Source organism: Amblyomma americanum, chromosome 3, assembly GCF_052857255.1.
Source record: "Amblyomma americanum isolate KBUSLIRL-KWMA chromosome 3, ASM5285725v1, whole genome shotgun sequence".
NCBI classification, from domain to species: domain Eukaryota; kingdom Metazoa; phylum Arthropoda; class Arachnida; order Ixodida; family Ixodidae; genus Amblyomma; species Amblyomma americanum.
Window position 1 is genome coordinate 76,679,013 of NC_135499.1, and position 22,099 is coordinate 76,701,111.

General features: G+C 45.9%; 1 protein-coding gene across 1 annotated transcript in view; it reads left to right on the plus strand.

Annotated features, from left to right (window-relative positions):
• Nucleotides 1–17,834: 17,834 nt before the first annotated feature.
• LOC144123078 (arylsulfatase B-like) overlaps nt 17,835–22,099 on the plus strand; it is a 48,541-nt gene continuing 44,276 nt past the window's right edge. Inside the window, exons 1-2 of the mRNA XM_077655982.1 lie at nt 17,835–17,904; nt 20,678–20,996. Coding sequence (XP_077512108.1) covers nt 17,897–17,904; nt 20,678–20,996 — 327 coding nt within the window. The 5' untranslated portion in view covers nt 17,835–17,896. The remainder of the gene's footprint in view (nt 17,905–20,677; nt 20,997–22,099) is intronic.

Sequence of the window (22,099 nt, forward strand, 5' to 3'; positions counted from 1 at the left end):
ATTGTTGTAGTATATGTTGCTGTGGAGTTTGTTTTTTAGGAAACTGTGTAAGACTGAAATCGTAGATTGCAGGAAAATTGTACCATAGAGGCAGTGGGCGTCGTCTTGGACCAATGCCAGGTAATGTATCCAGTGCGCCGATGTTTTGGCACATTTCTTCAAAACGCAGCAGCAGTGACCTTATAGCTAAGGGTTTGTTGTTAAATATTGTTCTAGATGGGCACTTTGTGACTATTTGGTGACAGATGTGTTTAGGTAGTGAACGGATTTTTAAAATGAGCGAGCATGTGAGCATGGTTCTTATGTCTGTAAGGGATGATTCGATGGTTTCCACATAAGGACTGCTTATGGGTGACGTCCTGTATGCACAGCTGGAAAGACGCAAACCTAAATTATGAACTGGGTCCAGTCGTTTAAGGTACGATTACCTCCCTGATCCATAAACTATGCAACCATAATCTAAGGTAGAACGAACTGCTGAGCAGTAAATTTGAAAAATACAAGTCCTATCGAAACCCCAGTGTCTTCGTGAGAGCAATTTAAGTATGAATTTAAATATGTTTAGAGCTCGAGAGGCTTTGACATTCAAGTTATTTACGTGTGGGAGGAACATGAGCTTTTTGTCGAATGTTAAACCTAAGAAATTATGTTCTGGCTTCGTTGGAAGAACGGCTTCATTCAAGGGCAGGGTGGGATTGGGCTGCAGGCGTCTCCTGAGAGAGTCAAGGACGGCAGCTGTTTTTTGTGAGGGAAATCTAAAACCGTTTTTGTCTTCCCAATTACGACATTTGTTTAATATGAGCTGTATTTGTCTTTCACATGTTAAAAAGCTGGATGATGATGCACGCAATTTGGAGGTCATCTACGTAAACGAAGTAAATAATAGACTTCGGGATTACTTTGGCTAAGGGATTAATTTTTACGATGAGCAGTGTAGTGTTTAGAATACGTCCCTGAGGTACACTGTTCTCCTGAGTGAAGTTCCTCGAGAGGGTTGACCGAGGCAGACTTGAAATGCGCTGTTCGACGAGAACTCTTTCAGGCAGTTTAACATTTGGCAGCGGATACCCAGATCTGCCAGGTCGCGGAGAATTCCAAACATCCAGTTGGTTTCCCAATCTTTTTCCATATCACAGAAAACCGCCAGACAGTGTTGTCTATATATGAATGCTTCTCGGACAGCGTTTTCAAGCTGGACAAAATTGCCCTCCGTTGAACAAGCTTTTCTGAAACCGCACTGGTGGAAGTCGAGCATTTCGCGAGATTCAAGGATAAACATTAACCTAATATTCACTATGCTTTCGAAGGACTTGGCAAGGCAACTGGTAAGCTCTATCTATGAACCAGTAACTAGTAGGAGAGGATGGGAGTTTTCAGGTTGCGGGAATGATTCGATGACTGCCTTTTTCCATGCCTCTGGAATTTTTCCTGACACCCAGAATTTGTGAAAAATTTCCAGAGTACTTCTATCGCAGGCTGTGCCAAATGTGCTAACGTTTGATAATGTATCGTTCCAGGGCGTGTTGCAGTCTGTTTCCCGTTAGTTAATACTCTATGAAGTTCATGAACTGTAATCTAACAATTGTTTGGTTCGTTAGTGTAACCACTCGTTGAAAGTCTGGTTTTCTGGTGAGTTATTGTACTTTAAGAAAAAGTCATTGTAGTGTAGTGAACTAGAAACATGGGAGAAGTGCTTCCCAATAATGTCGGCCTGTTCGTTAATATTTGTTTGTCCATCAGGGGGTGTCAGGAAAGGAATTGAAAACGGAGAACACTTGCCATCAAGTTTGCGAACCTGCTCCAACATGTTTTTTGATGCAGTGGAGCTGTTTATGGAAGATATATAACCTTGCCATGAAGCGTTCTTGGCATTACGATGGCTATATCGAGCGTTGGTCATCGCCTTTCTAAAATTTATAAGGTCTTCTTGTGTGGGGTATCGACGGAAAATTCGCCATGCTTTGTTCTGCTTCTTCTACTATCTATACATTCGCGTGTATACCACACGTTTTGATTCTTTCACACCGCTCCCGAAGTCTGGGGAGTGACTTGGTGAGCAGTGGAAATGATACATTTTATGAGCATCTCATTTAATTTGTCAACATCGAGGCTGTCCAGAAATATTTCTTCCAACGTTGCATTTTGTCGGAAGAGTGTCCAGTCGGCCGTGGCCAACTTCCAACGCCGTGGTTTGGCCAAGGTGATTGATGGTGATGGTGTTAGACTGATAATGACAGGAAGATGACTACTCCCATAAGTGTTGTTCAGAACATCTCATTTAAAATCAGTAAAAACGTTTGGCGAACAAAAAGTTATATCAAGGCAGCTCATTTCAACAACGATTTTGTTACTCTGAGATTTTGTACTCATCGGTGATCTTCACAAAGTGAGCAAGAGAGGGAAAACAGGGTGGGCTTGCCAATGTTTCGACTAGTTCACTTGCCTAGACAAAGACAAGTCCGCTTGTCGAAAAGTTGGCAACCACTCTTAGGGTTACCCTCCTTTGTTCACTTTGTGATTAACAAGAACCATCTGACCGACATCTGTCTACCATGGACATCGCTGATCTGTAATCTATGTTCTATTTAAAGTGAGAACATGCTGCAATGTTAATGTATAATTCAATTTTCTTCCACGGAGAGCCCTCGCACACTTTGGAGGTTCCTGCTGTCATACTTAAACTCACTTGAAACAGATAGATGGAGTGCACAATTTCTTAATGTTATCCACCTTCACGCCTTGTTTTCCATCCACCTTATTGTGTAATATGTAGCGCCCCTCTCATCGCGCGGGGTGCGGGTCACCATCGAGCGGCCCAGGACACCAATGGATTTCTTGGTCACATTCAGTGGGCGAAAGCACTCCCATTGGTGCACTCTCTAGCGCTGGTTCATGGCGTCCAAACCGCCAGTGCACATAAAAATGCTATCAGCCATCCAGCGCATCTGCACAGAGCTGCTGCTTCCTTCTTCTTCTTCCTCTTAAAACATGGCACACACCCGCATGGGGGGACCGGCCAAGGTGCTCCTTCCTAGTTGCTCATCTTCGTCCTTTTCTTTAGCCGAACCTGAGCTTCGGTTTCTCGCAACGTTGATAACGTGCCAGGCGCCAACTGCTGTACCGCGCCCCCCTCGTGCCTTTGTCCATCCGTCGCGCCACATTCTGCCTTCTTGCGGCGAACAAGTTATTAACTGCTCGCTTCACTTGGTTAGTCATGAAAGCTGACGTTCGTCGCTGGGCTATAACATGTCTCCAATGGCAGAGCATTGAAATTCACCTTCACGCCCGCCGCTCTGCTTACGGGAAGTTCCCCTCGTCCAGATGCACTTGTGCCGCTACAGCCAACACGCCATACCTCTTGCTATCTCGCGTACGTGCATCCGTACGCACGTTGCTCCTAGGTGTTCCCCATTGCGAACACTACGGCAGAGAGAGTTCCTGCAGCCTGCATGACTGGTTGGGTGTCTCGTTTCGGTTGTGTTATTTTTGTCGCCACCGATCGAGGCCGCCACTTCCAAACGGCCCTGTTCACTGCTTTTGCCAACATCCTGAGAGTTATTCATCCTGTGCCCAATGGCATAGTGGAACGGCTTCACCGAGAGGTGACGGCTGCCCTCGTCACCTATCAGCACCGGTAACGCTTAAGGAACGTGTCCCAGCGCCTTCCTTTCGACCTTCTGGGCATCCGCTCGGCACTCAAGGACGACGTGGGCTGTTCTCCTACGTTGTTAAGGCCCAGCAAGATGGGCCGTTTTCAGCACGCATCCTGCGCTCTGGGGCGCCCACGCGCCGACCAGAGGAAGTCTGGGCATGGGCGACGCCGAGCGCGTCTACGACGCACGTATCCGACAGTGCGATTGCGCGATACTCGTGGCAGCGCGCGTGCTGTTTCCGACGTGCCACCATAGACCAATCAGTGGACGTTCTGCTTTTGTGCCTTCCGGAGCGGGTCTTCCAACAACTACCTGCAGCTTGCGACCGGGTACGTATTCGCGCCAGGCGCTTGGAGTTGTGTACCGCTTATTTTGCGTGTCGGGCTGCGGTGCTCAACGGGAAGGCGCGCACGGCGCACGGCGCGTAGGACGCAGAAGTGTCTACGGAGTCCGGCCTTAGTCTACGGTGCTCCCGTGCGCCTACCTAGAGCATTATTTCTGCCCCCCTCTTTGCCATCCGTCTTTGACGGTTCCACTTAGAACCGGGACCGGCGCCACCACGTTTTAAGATCTTACTTCTTTCGTCCCTGATGACTGCAACCCATGGTCTCTATTTTTCAGGCAGGATTTGGACTCCTAAAGCCATGACTTGGTACGACGAGACCAAATACACCTATCCTTAACACCGGCCTACGATGGAGCGCGCTGCGTTCACCATCGTATGAAAAAGCCTTTCACACTGAATATCAATGATCCTGAAGACTTCGTACCTGTTGACAGACTGAAACACGGTCTGTGTTGCCGTTGCACATTAATTCCTGCCACCTGCCAGCCTCTATGCTGCCATCCTTCCGTGCAGCCGGATTCAAGCACGTCAACGGGGCTGCTTCTGTGGCTACCACTATATAGGGGAGCCCGTAGAAGCCTTGCCGTGAAGCGAAGACAAAGGCACATGCAACTGCTGCTCATTAATCCCAGCACTGCTGCCGCTTTTTCTGCGTTTCGTCCTGGAGTACTTCGCATGTCCTGTTTATATTTGCAGCAATTTATTTCCCTACTCCATCGTTCTGCCTACAAAAACCCGCACTTGCGATGTGTCGGTCCATGTGCACTGCTACAAGAGCCTTGTATGGACACCACGGACCACGGGAACAGAAGAAACTCATTCTTAGAGTTTCTCCTCTATGAAAGCTTTCACGTCAGTTTTCGGGAGGCCAATTACTGTGACCCGTGCAGCTTAATCCTAAGTGTGTCTACGGGTGTACAGGGTCGTACACTCTTAGTTGGAATGTCGCTCCGTGCTGCCGGCGCTCCGAGGGGCGCCTCTCGCGGGCGCCGGAGAGACTACTGCGCAGGAGCAGTGAGAGCTGTAGGCGGGGCTTCACGCGCCGTCTGCAACAGTGCACTCTGTATTGCGGTGAAGTGGGCTTCAATTTTGAACTGCGTCCGCATTACGCCCATCGGAGAAACGTGAGAAACAAAACACTGCTGAGAAGCCTATCAGCCACTTCTATCCCGTTGCAGCAACAGTAGCAAAGCTTTAACTATTGCGTGCCGCGCACTTTCCCCTGAGTGTCATTATTTGTAGGTTTCAAATTAACCGTGTAAGCAGAACACATTTGTACTGTTTCTCCAACAAAATAAAAGCAGCTGATAGGCTTCTTAGCAGTCTTTTGTTTAGTCAAAAACATTTCTCCGATCGGCGTTATGCGCACGCAGTGCCAAATTGAAGCCCATTTCACCGCTATACCTGTAGCAGACGACGCATGAAGCCCCGCCTGCAGCTCTCACCACGCCTGCGCAATAGTTTCTACTGCGCCCACCAGAGGCGCCCCGTGGAGCGCCGGCAGCACGGAACGACATTGTAAGTAAGAGTGGACGACCCTGTACATTGACGGATGCAGGGGGTGTAAAAGATGACGGATGTATCTTTCGCTCTGAGAGCATGGAGCGGTGCGTTATGCTTCATTATGCCGTCGATTTCATTGCGAGCGTATTTTCGGTATCAATTTACAGATAACATCCACATAGTAGACGTGTAATTATTGACCTGGAGCTGGTAAACTTGGTATTTATAAAGTAACTTCGTGCATCGTCGCTGACATATGACACTTGAGTATAAAATGGTGCCTTAACGTCTACCTACTCGTGTACCTTATTAAGTGCGTAAGGGTCATGGCCAGAATAGTGGACCGTGTCGACACTTATGAAATGAGAAATATGAGTTCTTTTCCTTGTCGCGATGACCGAGATTAATGTAAAAACCTGGTTCTTTTTTTGTGGTACTTCTGCATTTTTTAGACATTTGGTAGACAAGGGCAGGGAGATCAGGGACAAACATCTCCAGGAAAACAAGAGTCATCGGAACCAAGGAAAGCATGGGATAGTTTCTTCCGTTATTTTGGGGTGCTGATCAATGGGGCATTAGTAGTGTAATCATATTTAGCTCTAAAAATATCTTTAGCAGGTACAGAGAAAACGTGGTCTCATTAAGGCATGGGGATCAGACCCTTGGCCTCCGTATGTCGCGTACGGTACTCTACACACTCCGCTACGCCGGTAGCTGTTGAGCCTTCTACTTTCGAGTGTTTTCGCCTTGTGTGTAACCGAACCTTAAAACAGTCCACCCCCCATCTTTCATTCATTTGCAACGAACGAACGTTTTGTAATTGCGCAAGTGCCACGTGGAAAGAGATCGAGCGGTGAGGGCGACGGTTGTGCAAGAACCCTCTTATTCAACCATTGGTACCAAGACAGCCAGAACCGAGGCCCTCGTCAACTTCAGTTAACAAGCAACAAAACCACAACGTGAGGTTACATTCCACACGAATGCACTTCAAAGGAGAACCTTAGACAGCCGTTGCCATAGCTGAGTTGGTAGAACAGCGTTCTACACATACAAAACATCGCCGATTCGGGTCCTGCTGCCCCAGGATGCAGAACTTTCCTTTTTCTTACATCTAAAAATATACTTGTATGGAAGAAATCATTTCACTACTAATTTCGAGGTGATCAACAGCTAAATTTAAATAAAATGGCCCCTCCGCATTCCTTGGTGTTCGAGAATGTTTTGTACAAGTTTATTCAGGAAAGACAACACAGCAATTTTCTGCTCAATCGAACTGGACGGTAATAATATATTTCGGCAAAAACTCATTTTTTGCACCAATGGCATTCCACTGAAGATGCCTAATACAGACATGAGTTTTCTACTTTCTGACACCTTTGCGAAGGAGCTGCAGGAACGATTTTGGGTTCGCTTCCTTTGTCGTCCGATCGCTTTTTGGGCATTTTTCGAGCACTTGCTCCTAACGTGGAATTCCAAGCTCCGCTGCTGTTACAGATAGAACAGCAGGGCACCGTTTACAATCGCCAATTATGTATCAAGATGGGGCTACATGCAGACAAGTTGCGAGGTGTTTCGGCGCTTCTTCTATGCCTGCTAACGTTCCGAAGGCGCACAAAAGCAGCTTTATCTTTGCGCAGTAAACGTACACACTCACCATCTTTCACTGCATGGATTGCTCATATTTCGACATCCAAGCAATGAAATTTGTTTGGCGTACCAGCCAATCGGGGTTAGCTGTTTTCAAAATAAAATAATGCTCACGAACAGAGCGTGTTAGGACATGTCGTGCAATACACTCTTTATTTCCATCGAAACTGACGTCAATCAATTGCTTTTTATTTTGGCATAGTCGAGAAGAGTCCACATATTGCATTCAGTTAGCTGTAAGCTCCTCGCTCTGTCTTGTTGCTGTGTAGGGCTCAGGCACAAAGAATTAATCCAGCTCTTCATGGAACTCTTTTGACTTTTGAATCGCATAATGGGATGCTGGAGGTATAATATTTTCGATTTCTTTTGAAGGCGTGGATTTCTGAAGAGGTGTTAACAGGTCACAGCGTTGTTTAGAAAAATCAGAAGTGTTAAACGCACGCCTAAAATTATTCAATCATTCTGAGAGATTCCGCAACTATCTTACGGGGAAGTAGCTGAAGATTCAAATCACATAACTGGATACCAGGATGCTTTGCCTTCGCGCTTCCTAAGTTAAGGCTAACAGGAGGAAGACGTTGCGCCGCGTGCGCAGCTCTAATTATGCTAGTGCTGTGGGCGACGAAGAATTCCTCTTCCGCCGCCGCGCTCAACATCATAAAAGTGGTCTTCGCCGCACAGAAGCCCTTGATGTTCGCGAGAGCGATAAAGAGTAGAAAGAAGTTGCAAAATATCGCCTCTCCTGTACTTAGCACCGCACAGCGTTACCATATTTACTTTAGCTGCTCTGCTCTACACAGCAGCTTCTCAGGGCTGCGCAAACCAAATGGCAAAGCAGCACAGCAGAGCGCGCAGTAAACCGGATATCACCTCAAATTTATGCACGAATTCATGCATTTATGCACTACCAGCGTCGTCCTGTCAACTCCTAGTTAATGTGTCTTTTTATGCTGTTTTTTTTTCGTAAGCATGCGCCAAGTGTCCAAACAAGCTACGCTTCAGTATTACGAACAGGGCAGCGAAGATTAGAACCACCTTGTTTATGAGTCGCGAGAAGTTTGAGTGGCGCCGCCTCACGGTCTGCCTACGTGTCGCCACAGCGTAGCTTCCCGAGCAGAGTGGTCCAGCTCTTTTAATTTCGCCAGGTACTTTCGGCTTTCCTTCCGCATTGTTGTCAGTCACGGGTAACTTCTGAATGACAGAAATAACAGTGGTAGAATCACACCTAAGAGAAATTTTATTCGATCCTGATCATCAACGAATGTGCCAGCTTTCTTCTCATCCTATCCTTCGCTTTCCTTACGCTCCTTTCTTATCCAGTTGTTAGCTTCACGATGCAGGTTGAGCTTGCTTTATGCAAGCGCGCAGCTTTAGTAGCGATGGACGTTGTAGCACCTACTACTAGGCGGATTTTCATTGAAAGAATATTTCAACTTGAAGCTTTAAGAGTGGTCTTCCTTGACAGATATTTATGAATGTCACCAAAGGCACGTAGGCTTCAGCATTGCCCGAAGTTTAACGAAGGCAACGTGCATGCATTATCATGTTTCACTCGTTGGCGTCTCGGAAGGTTATCGACGTCATTGTGTTATCAACCTGTCCTGTAAATCATCTACCTCTGCTTTCTGATTTACAGTCACTCATCTACTCAGCAGCATTAATAATTTTCTGACCAAGGCGTTGGAGGCAAGCCGCCGCCTTACTGAAGCTGAGGACGTGTCTTACACGAGTCGCGTTGTTGAGTTTGTCACTGAAATTGCTGGCAACGGTTAGCTTCCATCATCTTATGCGTTCTTTAAATAAATTTTGGAACAAGCACTGTCGTGATCTAGGGCAAAGAAGGGCTACAGAAAGTTTTGAAGGATTGACGCCTCCGCCTCGTTATCTCAGATGCGATCGCCCCGAATCGCTTCAACACACAGGAAGGTTAATGAACGGAATAATTTGTGGCAGCTGCTTTCTGTATTTGTTACCTGATATTTGAAAACAATACTCGCCTACAAAAAGCACACGGTAAAGGCACCGTAGACGACTTGCGTGGCGTCTCGTAAACCGGATACGCATATCTTGTACTCTTTAAACTTTTTGTAATACACAACAGTCGATTGCGACGGTGGCTTGATTATTTGAAACCTTATCATCACTGCTGTCTGCATTCTTAGCCGCTTCGTGCACTTGTGTAAGCGGACAGAGCTTCGCTGTGCGATTTCCTTCGCAGTAGGTCTCCACGATTACAATCGACAGAACGGAAGACGAACAACAGGCACGCGGGACGCTGCATGTATGGAGCCCTTGTCGTGACGTCACACTGCAGCTATCGCAGCGGCGCCAATGTTAAAAATCTGTGATAATGTGGCTTCGCGCAGGCACTGCGTTCTCAGAGGAGGCAAGCGTTGTGCAAGGAAACGTGTACTTGAAAGCGTTGTACGTAGGAAACAAACAGCGCTTGTTTGTGTTAGGCTTTCGTCTCGTGTCCCATTCTTGTTGCGCTGCGAGCAAAAATGATGAATAATTACCAACTTGTCCAAATTTCCGCCTTGCTGAGATGAGCAAGCACTATACTTCTAGCGGCTGCACGAAACCTGTAAAAGGACAACTAAAGAGCGATTAACTTTTCCAGCCCTCAATAATATTATTAAAAGCTTGCCATCGTTAGATCTCTTTGCAATTCTGTATTTACTGAACACTTTGTCATTTCAAGTTGCGGCTCGACGATTCTAACCCGATTTCTTAATCGTATCAGCAATACTGCTAGCAGGGTCATATTAGACACTGTGAGTCGAGGAATATACAATTAGTGAAATACATTTCATAGGCACGTAGTGCTCCAGACTCTGGAACATTAGGTCTGAAAGTTTAAAAAAAAAAGAGAGCATAGATTTTTCTGTGAATAATTTCAAATTTATGGGGACGTCCGGCATACAATGAAATTGAGTTGTGTTTTCCATATGAAAGACAATAGCTAAGTAAACCACTGCAGGCAGCAGTGCAGTCGCGCCCACTGATAACGAACCAGATGGTCATGCGGATTGCGTTCGTTGTATCCGAGAATCATAGTAAGCGGACTCCTCTTATAATACAGCCAATATTAGTAAGTTCGCGAAAACTGGCGTTAATTTCGTTAAAAAAAACCAATTGAAGCGCGTCTGCTTTTTGAAAGCAGAATCAAGCGAGGCACGTTCCAGGCTCTCAACTGTGGTCATGACCTCCTCATCGGGACCACCCTTGCTGCCAAAAATGTGCTTCAGGAAGGGGATATAACTAATTGTTGTTCAAGCGTCCCCTGCAGTTCGTGTCAAGCCGGCCACAATACTTAGATTCCTGGTAGTTAGAGAGTGCTCGTATTGTGCACACAACGGCTCCGGTATTGTCTCCTCATGCACTTAGTCATCTCAGTAAACACTTGCCGGCTATTGTATTAACAACGCGCTGCCACAAATCTACTTGCTTCTTATGAGGGCTGTTTTGGACAGAGTTATTTATTGTTCCCGAGCGCATGCAGTGAACCAAGCACCGCAGTGCACGTGCGCATAAAATGTATCAGCTACACTGCCTGCTATGTGGCGCTGCCTGTACGCGGTAGAAGCCCAAAAGGTGTAGCCGACAGGGCAAGCGACGCTATTTCAAAACCTTAGGTCTCTTAAGCGCAAGTTTAGATAGCAAAACAAGGGGTGCGACGTTCTAAAGCGACGTTCTAAAGAAACGCTTTAGTGGAGGGAAAAACTCCTGGATGTCATTAATGTGCGCTGATATCGCAAAGCACTACCAGCGTGCACGCCACCTGCCGCACGCCTACAAACTCTACCTCTCAGGGCACCTGTCAGGTGGCGTGTGCAGGCGTCTTAGGCCGACAACGTCGACGCCGACGACTACGACGCGGAACGCAGGAGCGGACGCCCAATAGCTGACCTCTAAAACGCCAAACTAGGAGGAAATGATTTTTCCTCTAGCGCGCACCCTTAAAGTGGTTTTCGCTACTCCGCATCTATGGAGTGGTGCATGTACTCCTCTACACAAGAGAGATTACTCCTACTTAAGATTACATGGCAAGAAAATTTTTGCTACTCACAGAAATAGAGCACAAACGTGGCGCCATATTGATTCAACCTCGATTAGGCTCACTGCTACAGCTGTGCTAGCGGCAGAACCAAATGAAAGAGTTCCACAGGTAGGCAACCCAGCTTGTTAAACTGCACTGCTTTCATGTGACCCTATGTCACGGGTTCTTCTTGCCGTCTGGAAATGCTGAGCCGTACACGGACGCTTCAGGGGTCATCTGCTTGTCGTCTGAGTGCGTTTTTCGTTATACTATGGCTGCGTGTTTAGGTGCTTATTTATAAAATACTTGCGTCACCTTTCGGGCATCATTGTAGAGGAACCATGTAATAAATCTTTCAAAATAATAATCCACAAAGTACATGAAACAGAGTAACCATCAAGGAAATGCAAAACAATAAGCTCACAGTATCAGGGTGCAAAAAGCTGGAAAACGAAAACTACATTATGCTCACAAATATGCTTGAAAAAAAAAATGATCATGAAATACTGATGCACATTCTCCGACAATAAGTTCCACTGTTTCACAGTTTTTGCAACAAAAGAAACACAGTAGGTCATATTCACACTATAAATCAGGTGATAAACAAATGTGCAGAATATCATCAACCCTTATACACAGCGTTCATTGATTAGAAGAAAGCATTTGACTCAGTGGAAACCTCAGCAGTCGTGCAGGCATTGCGGAATCAGCGTTTAGAAGAGTCTTCTGTAAAAATAACGAAAAATTTTGATAACTATTGCACAGCTCCATAGCCCTTTATGAAGTCAGCAATAAAAGTCTAATAAAGAAGACTATGGGGAAGGAAGGCATGACCTCGCCAATGCTATTCATCGCCTATTTACAGGAGCCGTTCCAACGCCCGGACTGGGAATAGTTAGGGCTAAGAGTTAATGCAAAACACCTAAGTAATTTGCGTTTAGGTGATGACATTGCCTTGCTACTTCACCCCGGAGATGAACTGCAAATCATGATGAATTAGCTATACAGGCATAGCAGAACGTAAGGTCTTAAAATTGCCATGCAGAAAACCAAAGTAATGCTCAACAGTCTCGCGAGGGAACAGCAGGTCACAATTGGTACTGACGTGCTGGTAGTGCTAAGGGAATGCGTCTACCAAAGGCAGGCAGTGGACGCTTCTCCGGATCATGAGGTGGAAGTAACCAGAAGAATAAGAATGAGGTGGAGCGCATATGGCAGGTTCTCTCAGAGCATGAATGGCAGTTAACGAATAGCCCTCAAAAGGAAGGTAAACAACAGCTGTACCTTACTGGTGCTCACCTGTGGGGAAAAAACATGTAAGTTAAGCAAAAGGGTTTGGCTTGAGTTAAGGACAACGCAGCGCGGTATGGAAAGAAAAATTATACGTTAAACGTAAAAACACCTGAAGCGGGCAGAGTGGGTGAGGGAATAAACGCGGGTTAATTACATCCTAGTCGAAATCGAGTGGATGAAATGGGCTTGGGCAGGTCATGCGATGCAAAGCAAGCTATCGCTGGTCCTTGAGGGTGACGGAGTGGATTCAAAGAGAAGGCAAGTGTAGCAGGGGGCGGCAGAAAGTTAGATACGCGGATGAGATTAAGAAAGTTACGGAGATACGGTACCAGCAGCTGGCAGAGGACAGAGTGAATTGTCGAGACAGGGGAGAGGCCTTTGCCCTGCAGTGACCGTAGTCATGAAGATGATGATTATGATAAAAACTGTCCGTTTTGCCGTCGTTTTCACGCACCTTGTTGGGGTGGCTGTGCCTAGACGGGGCATAACTTGGTTCCGACAGGTAGCCGCGCTTATCAGTGCCTGATTGATTGTGGAAGGTACGGTAGAGGATAATGGTGCAAGAAGAAACGAGCGGAAAGTACACAGATACAGTAGAGACCAGCAGAACGACACTGCATGTCCTGTGACTTACACCCTTTCCGCAGGTTTTATTCTTCCAAACGTGGTGCAAGCCGCCCAACTCTCCTTTTTACTGGATGGCAGCCGAAGATACGTCACTGACCGCAGTTATAACACTGCTGACCAGAAGCAGATGACACGGCAGGTGGCGTTGTGGATGGCGCAAAAATGGTGATTTTCTTTCTTCATTCTGACTTGAGCGTTGCGACCAATAAACTCCATTTGTTTTAGTTCAGAAGAGGACAATCTTCTATTATGCGCCACAATTGCGGAAGGAACTCAAATAGCGAATTAATCTAAATTGTGCTTCGTACTAAGGAAGAAATATTTGCACACATGTATGACGGGCGATGTGAACCATTTAAAATCCCACTGGGGTTTGCAGTGCAGTCCTTGTGCCAGCGCCCGTCGATAACCTCAAGGCGCAGAATTCTTAAATATTTCAATAGAGTTTTGGTACATCCGTTTTAATTCTCGTCTCAAACTTATTTTCTGCCAACAGACACCTCATGTAATTAAACTTTCTTTGCAATTTGTTCCTAGCTTGTGTATGATCCTGCGGAAAGAGTTTTCGAACTACACTTTGTAGCGCCTTGGAAATGTAGTCATAGCTTATTTTCGCGTCGCTTTATTGGTCATTCTCGCTCCTCCTCTCGCCTTCGACTCCGATGTGCTAGGCAAAGTTGGCAGTTGTGTGTGCGCTACGGAAATGCAGTTCACCTCTTCGAATGCAACTATTCAGGCCAACATATGTACTCTATGCTTAGAAGTGATGAATGTAATTCTTTAACTACGGTACATTCTGTTTACTCGCATTGGGTACCTAGTCAAGCAGATTCACATGTTTGGGGTACTTAAGAATCCTCAGCTAAGGTATTCCTTTGTCCTGTACACGATGCTGCGTAGCTGCGCCTATGTCACTGTGGATTGTATTCGGGGGCGCACTGTCAGTCACGGCTTTCTGAAATCTGCGCTGACTTCCTTCCTTCGTCAGTAACCACATCTTCCTTTCATCTGCAGCAGCAACTTCAGCACTGAAAAGTTTTGTAGGAAACTTTTTGTCATTATGACACGCTTTTACCGCAACGCTGCTATACGCGGAAGAAGAAGGCCGTCAGTTGGTGAACCTAGAAAGATATTAGCTGGCGCCTACCGCAAAGGTAGGACGAAGTCCGCTAGCTGGATCAAGAAATTGTTTGCACAGTGATCACAGCTCACAGCTGGCAATCACGCCCATGCGCATGGAGCCATCGTAATGAGTTAGTGCCACCTTTCGGGATAACCTGTTCGCGCACAGCGCTCCTCTAGAGCTCCGAAATTTGCTCTCGGCACCTCCGCTTGTCCGCTTCCTCTTCTCCACTTCGCTGTCAGCCTGTCTGTAATGCGTACCTTGCGCAGGGACGCTGAAATTATACAACCCGTAGAAGAAAACTCAGACAGTTTGCGCTGGGAAGCGATTTTACGAAATAAGCTGGAACATTGCTTTCTTAGCAGCCAAAGCATCTTCCGACTATTAAATTCTCTGGGACAATACTGCTTAAAAAAATAAAAAGTTGTCCTCATCCGAACTTGATTTCAAAGATGCGCTGCCTGATGCACTACCTGAATAGCTTGTTTCGTCGAACAAAACTATTGTTTTTTCTTGCGAGAGTTTTGCAGAGAATGCTTGCCTACTACTGCAATGTAAAATCCCTGTTCTGGAAATAACGTCTAACCTGACTGAAAAATGATACATGAGATTAGCCGAGTATTTTGACACCAACCAAACTATAACATAAAATACGCGCTGTGAATTATTTATGAATAGATTGGACCGGAAGCGGGGATCGCTATCCACAACCAGTTTGCATTAAAATGGGTCACATGAAACTTAATTTATACCTCTAACTGGAAGTTTAGTAATTAGAGCTTTTAAACTCAAATTTACAGAACTGTTATTTAATCCGGGCACTTGTCGGCCAAATCGGCGTTTATGTAGCTTAACGCTGTCTAGGTAAAAAGAAGTGTGTACGATTTAAGAAAAAGCATCATAGTCAAGCCCCGAGCTCGAACAAACTATGGACATCAAAGATTAAGCTGTCAGATAGCAGATTTACTAAACAACTATCCCGTCATTCACGACCTATTAACTGAAAATCTTTCATTAAGCAGGTTTAAGAAAACACTCAAGGGATTATTCTTAACGGAAGACTAGTGTGTTATGTTTTCATGTTTTTCTTCTTGTTTTCAATTTTATGTTCCATGTGCTTCAAGTTCGATAGTTTACATGTATTTTATGTTTGGAAGTGTTTTGTTAACATGTATTGCTAGCAGAAGTTGCTGCACTTATTCTTGTACTCTGTTTCCTGTACATATTCTTGCACTGTAAAAAAAAATATATATATATAATAAGGGGGTTGGGGGATACAGTTTCATCTAAGACATTTCTCTGCATGTAAACTCTGTTGAAACTCTGCATGAGTGTCAAACCGCTGCTTGCCACAGGGTGGCGTGACCTCGTCAGGCACTTTTCCGCCTTTTGTCACGTCCCCCAAGACAATAGTCTTGTATTATTGTCTTGAATAAAAAATGATTGATTGATTGATTGATTGATTGATACCACTCTAAACTTTCCCGCTCGTATAAATACCAGTAGGTCGGCGTAAGGCATAGGGTCGTCATAGTTTGGTGCTACTTTACGTACGTCTTTAACAAACCGTCAGTCGTCAGCTGTCACAGCGGATTTAAAAACTCGATGTGGCGTCAAAATCCGCACGGACTGCGAATCCATACTGCCTACACCCCGAGACATGGACCCAGAGAGAGATTCGGCGCGTCGAGAAGTAAGAGCACATCAGCTCAAGACCCCATCGCATCACATATACTGCACAGATGCCACCATCACCGATTCAAAAACTACAACTCCTTCAGTTGATTCTTCTGTAGGCCCTCACCTTCAGGAAGCCTGTCTCCGGAACTGTATTTCTGATCCGACTTTGGCTGAAGCACAAGGAATCGTGGAAGGGATCCTTCCCCACCGTCACCATAGTAGCAGCATCACAGTGCGACCGGACAGCCAGAACATCCTCCGTGATATCGCTACCAAGATGCTACAGTGAAACATCCAAGCACAGCTGAATCTCTGCCTTCACTAGCACCCAAACTGAACGTTCTTCTTGAATGGGTCTCTGCTCAACAGGGAATAGAATTGAAGGAACATGCACATTCCCTCGCTCTCGACACCTCTCCGAGCAACCCTTCTCCTTGGCCCGATGATTACAACTCCAAGGATGAGAGCGCTATGAACCGAAAACATCGCAGAGAAAGAATGAAAAAAGAACTACGACCCCCAACGGCGCTTCACACCTTCCCTCCTGGACACTTTACTTCTCGCCGGTCTACTTTCATTAGACAAGCGCAATTTCAGCTATCATGTTACCTGTACAACCACCACGTATTCAAGCGCTGTGGCCACCCCAGCTGTTACGCGCGTGTGTTTACAAGGTAAGCGCCATATATCTATTAGACCTGCCTTTGGGCCACACAGTTACCGCGCTACCCCAAACGCAGATTCCTACCCAGCCAGGTACCCTATTCTTAAAGAAATTATTAAATTGTTTAACGACAAATAGCGCTTTTACGTTACAGCTAGCGACCGGGACGTCATTATGTTTACTTAAATAAAGAAGTGGGGGTTACGCACGCATTACAGCTCGAAATTTCAGTTTCAATTTAACGATTGTAAGCGCCTCGCCCTGGCAGCGACGGGCATATTGAAGCAGTCTGAATGATGCCAAGACCCGACTGCACCCGACTGCACCCGACTGCACTCGAATGCTGCAAAACTGCTGCAGGCATGGTCGCTGCGGAGAAGGACGTGTGTCTACAACAATCCGGCCGTAGCACATTGTAGTGGAGTCCCCGAGATCGTGCCGAAACTAGAATGAAAAGGGTTATGGTTTATGGCCGTTTAACGTCCCAAAGCGACTCAGGCAATGTGGGACGCCGTAGTAATAGGATCCGGGAATTTCGACCACCTGGGGTTCTTTAACGTGCACTGACATCGCACAGTACACGGGCCTTTAGAATTTCGCCTCCATCGAAATTCGACCGCCGCGGCCGGGACCGAACCCGCGTCGTTCGGGCCAGCAGCCGAGCGCCGTAACCACTAAGCCACCGCGGCGGCTAGAATGAAAAGGGAAAGACACATGCCTTTTCTGCCTTTGTCCCCCTGTCCTGATTTGTTCCTTTCCCTCTTCCGCAATCCTGGACCAAAAAAAGAACATCCCACTTGCCTACGATCAGCATTAGCAACGCGCAAGTGAATCGTTCAGTCGCGAGCAAGCACGTGACCGTTGGCTCATGTTGTAATGCATCGCGAGCGCGCCAGTGTTGCCTGACAGACACATGGTCTAGGAGACCGTTTAAAAATTTCTTTTGCAAATTACGTGGTGCACGAAATGAGCTCAATTTTTCGCACTTGTTTCGAGATGCATAGCCATGAAAACGCAAGAAATAGCTTGAGTGTGAAAAATGGAGTCACGACCCCGTTCAAACATCTGCGCCCCATACTGTGGCCACTGCTCGTTGTCCATATATCCACCTGTTGGACGACATGGGCTCCGATTCTTCGACTTGAGCTGACGACCCGGACAGTGGTTCGAAAGCGATTTTTTTCTATCCCTCTTCAGGTAACGTTGATCTTTAAAATGCACTTCACTTCTTCGCCAACCGGCCAAGAGGAAAACGAAGACTTTCTTCATCCGTTCAGATCGCTTCCTGACGCTTGCACAGGGACTCTCTGCTGGAAACGCCATGAACGAGTAAGCCTTTTCAGATCTCAGTGTACGAAATTCTTCCACTTACCAACACACACCTCCTTCCAGAGGACCTGCTATGAAGGGAGCTCCCTCTATTTAATAAATCCTTCGGACGCGGCCAATACACAAGCGCTTAAATTGTTTCTCGAACCGTTAGGCGTCTGTGCGAGGTAGCATTATTTATTCAAATAAGTTGTGCATTGTTTAACAGCAATGCACCACAGTCTAATGTATCTTTGATCGGCCACACAAGCGAAAACACGCCCTCACACGCACTGAAACCATTCGACCCTCGATGTATTGAAGCAATGAGACGAGAGTGTTTTATAAGAAGTGGTAATGTTTTACAAGAAGTGGCCATGTCAACGACAATCTAGCCGCAACTTTAGTCAAGAATGAGTGAATTTTCGCAGCCTAAAACCACCACGCGTTGCTGTCGTGCGTGGAATTGAAACCGCCGTTTCCGGTTTGTAGACAACAGAAGCGAGATGCATGGACGTCTTAATCAGGTCCGTAGGGTGTAATCGTAGGAGCACCGGTGATTTTGTGGCGTTCATGCACTGTGGGAAACGACTTCTTCCGCAAAAGCTTCAAGCTGTGTGCAACAGCCGAGTCCTATAGGTCAGGCAGAACCATAACGGGCCCTGGTATTATCATCCTTGGGTCATACTGAGCACAACGTGACGCAGTAATTGTGTTTGGAAGCTTCATTGTGAGCTTAATTTTTGCTGCTTTACTTGAGAAGAATGTAGATAAATTAGAGCCGCACTGGCGGAAAGGTTGTAGGCTCATTGATGTCCCCTGTGAATTACATGTCCATGAATTGGCAAGTTGTTTTCTGTGAAACTCCCTAGATAAGTATTTGCCTAAGGGCGCAGAGCGTGCTTTGTGCTCCTCTGATTCCTTTTAGCGTTTGATGCTTGAATAGCTAGAAGTGACCGTTCCAACCAGTGGCGGGCGGCATGCGCATCAGAGTATAGACATTAAGAACACAAGACGACTCAGTGAAGCTGAAGTGTGGCGTGGTCAGTTACTACATCAGGTTGCAGTTGGAATCACCCGCCAAGTTATCGATGTCTTGTCAGAAACACGTAAACTGTTTTATATTATGATTATAACTACAAACTACACATTATCATAATTATCCGGTAGCTCTAGAGCTTCATGGTTTGCCGGACAGCAGTGAGATGTGAGTACACCAGTCACAACACAAAGCAAAGAATCAGAGTAAAATACATCCCTAGCCATTCTTCAAAGAAAAAGTATTTTGAGTGAGATTCCTGGTTTTGTAGTAAATAGGGTACTTTTAAAGCAATTTAAAGATTGCCAGCAGTATCTTTAAAATGCATAGCAACAAATGAAATGAAACATTAGCCACTCGGAGAAGAGGTGAGGGGCTTTAGGTTTAGGTTGTAAGCTGGCATGTGCGGAAACCTGCGAACCTAATTTTGGTAATGTTTTAATATGACAGTGGCACTTAAGGAAGCATTCTATGTATGGAATATCGCCAAGCATAAATTATGGTTTTATATATTCACTGTTCATAAATTTCGTTCAACATCAGGAAACAATTGCCGTTCAGACGTAGAACTCCAGCACCTTTACCATTTGTCGTTCGGAGTGGCGTCACTTTGCGCTTTTACTGGACCACTTGAGCGCCTTCCGGACGCACCCTGAAATTTAACCAATAAAACCCAAAATCTTTCAGAGGCAACTCGCCAATACTATTTGCGAAAAAAAAAATTCTCTACTGAACACAGCTATGCACGCATAAACTGTTTGAGGCGTGCTTAAAACGTTGACTGCATCGTGAGCAAGCGGTGTCCATTGTCGTGTATTCCTGCTGTGCGCCATGAATACTGAGTCGCGCAATGAAGCGGCGAGACACTACGAAAAGCACGCATGCCCTATCGCTGCTGCTCTCTGCTTGCGGTTCAGGGAAGTTGGCTTCACCGGTGGTTCACTGGTGGGTCACGCCGCACAGTAGAAAATTTAAGGGTGGTAAGCCGGAGGGCCACGACGCACAAGTATTAGGGCTTCGGAAACTGCTCTTGCAGTGAACATGTTAAGAAAGCCAAATTAGTTTTGCAACACGAAACGCCAACTCCTAATCTGCATACCTGTACAAAAACCTAACAAATAATCACAGTAGCATGATAGTGTAACCAACGCTCCAGGAACCATGTGGTCACTGATTTCCATTCGCAGATGCGCAGGTCGGTGTGAACCAAAAGTAAAGTTTCGGTATATCGATCGATGCGAAAAATTTGTCTTGAATAGGTCGAAAACGGCGAGGTGCCAAAGTCACGAGCGATAAAAATATCATTCACCGCCATTCGCTGGGGAACATAAAAAATGCTTCGTTATGAAGACTGCTTAGATCATTTTAAGAAAATACTGACAACTATAGCTTCCTCTCAGAGAAAGCCGTCAGGGCGCCACAGACATAGCAAAGCAGCAAGGTAGGTTAGTCTGTGATGGCACATGACTGAGAGAACGTTAATGCGCAACAAGATGTTTACACAACACGAAAATAACAGCACATCCGAAGGATATGCGCAGGCTAAGTTATGTTTTTTTTTCGCGTTCTAATATTTTTAGTGCAGTAACGTTTTTTGAGTCACTCACTATGGACCCGGAGATGCGGACAGTGCCTTGATTGGTGAAGTGGCACGTGGCACCAATTTATTTTTAAACATTTCAGGGCATTTGGCGCATTTATAGCTCAGGCTACAGTGTCTCGTATACGATCGTAGCAGCCGTCCTTGCTACACAGGCAAAAGGCAGTGGGGGAAGCTCCGGAAGATAACACGTGTGCTGCCCCTGCTTCACCCACCATCACCGCGGCTTCGCCTGGATTAATTTCTCAAGCCCAGAGCGAGCCGGAACATGCTGCGCCTCCATCGAAACCATCTCCAGCAGAAGGCCCCGGGATCAGAAGCCGCCCCCTATTCTGGAGCGGTGCTTTCGTGGCTGTGGCAGGGGTCATTGTCGTCATTGTGAAGCTCCTAAGCCTCGACTCCGGCATAGACCGCGAGAGAAACCAGCCCAAGAACAAACCGCCGCACATCGTATTTATTCTGGCTGACGACTTGGTGAGACTTTCATTAACGTTTTCGTCATTCCTTCCTTTCTTTCGAGGTTTCTTTCTTGCTTTATTTTCTATTGTGTTCTTCCATCTCCTTCTTTCTTGCTAGTTGCCTTGCTTGCTGTCTTTCCTTTCTTCGTTTATTTCTTTCTTTCCTTGTTTATTTATTTCTGTTTCTCCCTCTTTCTTTTTTTATTAATCGGCATTTAAGGTAACGCTGCCGTAAAACCGGATCACTCTTCTTTACTTTAACCGGTTTGTAGTGTTTTTATAGCGTCCGTAATCTGGTCCAGTAATAATATTTTTCTCACCGGCCCTTGTGCAGCTGTGTGAAATTAACTCCACAAAAACTTCAGCAAGATGGCCCTTTATGTTTCTGTTTCACTTATTTCTCCTCGCGCTTTTGCACTTATAGGCTCAGTTTCTTATAAAGGGAGAATTTCACACGGAACTGGCTTTGCTTCGGTCACTGCCAGCATCCTTCGAATTGATAGAAAAATTCACCTAAGAGTAAAGCTTGAAGTTTCTTAAAAACATCTCGTTATCAGTATCGCCGCTGTGATAATTCTGAATACTACATTTTAAAAGGTGCGCACTTAACCGGTCGCTAAAATTCAGTTTCCTATGTGACAAATCTCACGCTGGCCTGTTCTATTTTTTTAGCAGAAAACTAAAATTCACTTCCATTGGAAAAGGTTAACTCGTTCTGCTACGCATCATTGCTACAGCGAACAGAAATCAGTCGGAACTACAAGGGATATACGGACTATTTGAGTTCAACATAACACTATATTTCTTAGACGCATTCCCTTTGTTGCCTTAGTCGTATTTCAGAACAATGTGGGTAAAGTAATAACAAAATTTGAGGGTACTCTTAAGCTCCGCATTACGGGTGTGTCGCATTAGCGTTAAAGCCAATACATACTGAATTGGTCCTTCTCTACTTTACATTCATAGTTTCCTTAAAGTCCTAATACCACTACTGGAGCAGTGGTGCAGCAGTTAAGCGATGCGCCATTACCCTGCGACTGCAGGCACTGCCACCGGTGGGGTTGTGCTACCAAGGTTGCTCTTCCCGAGCAACTTTTCGCAGTTCATTATTGATTTAAC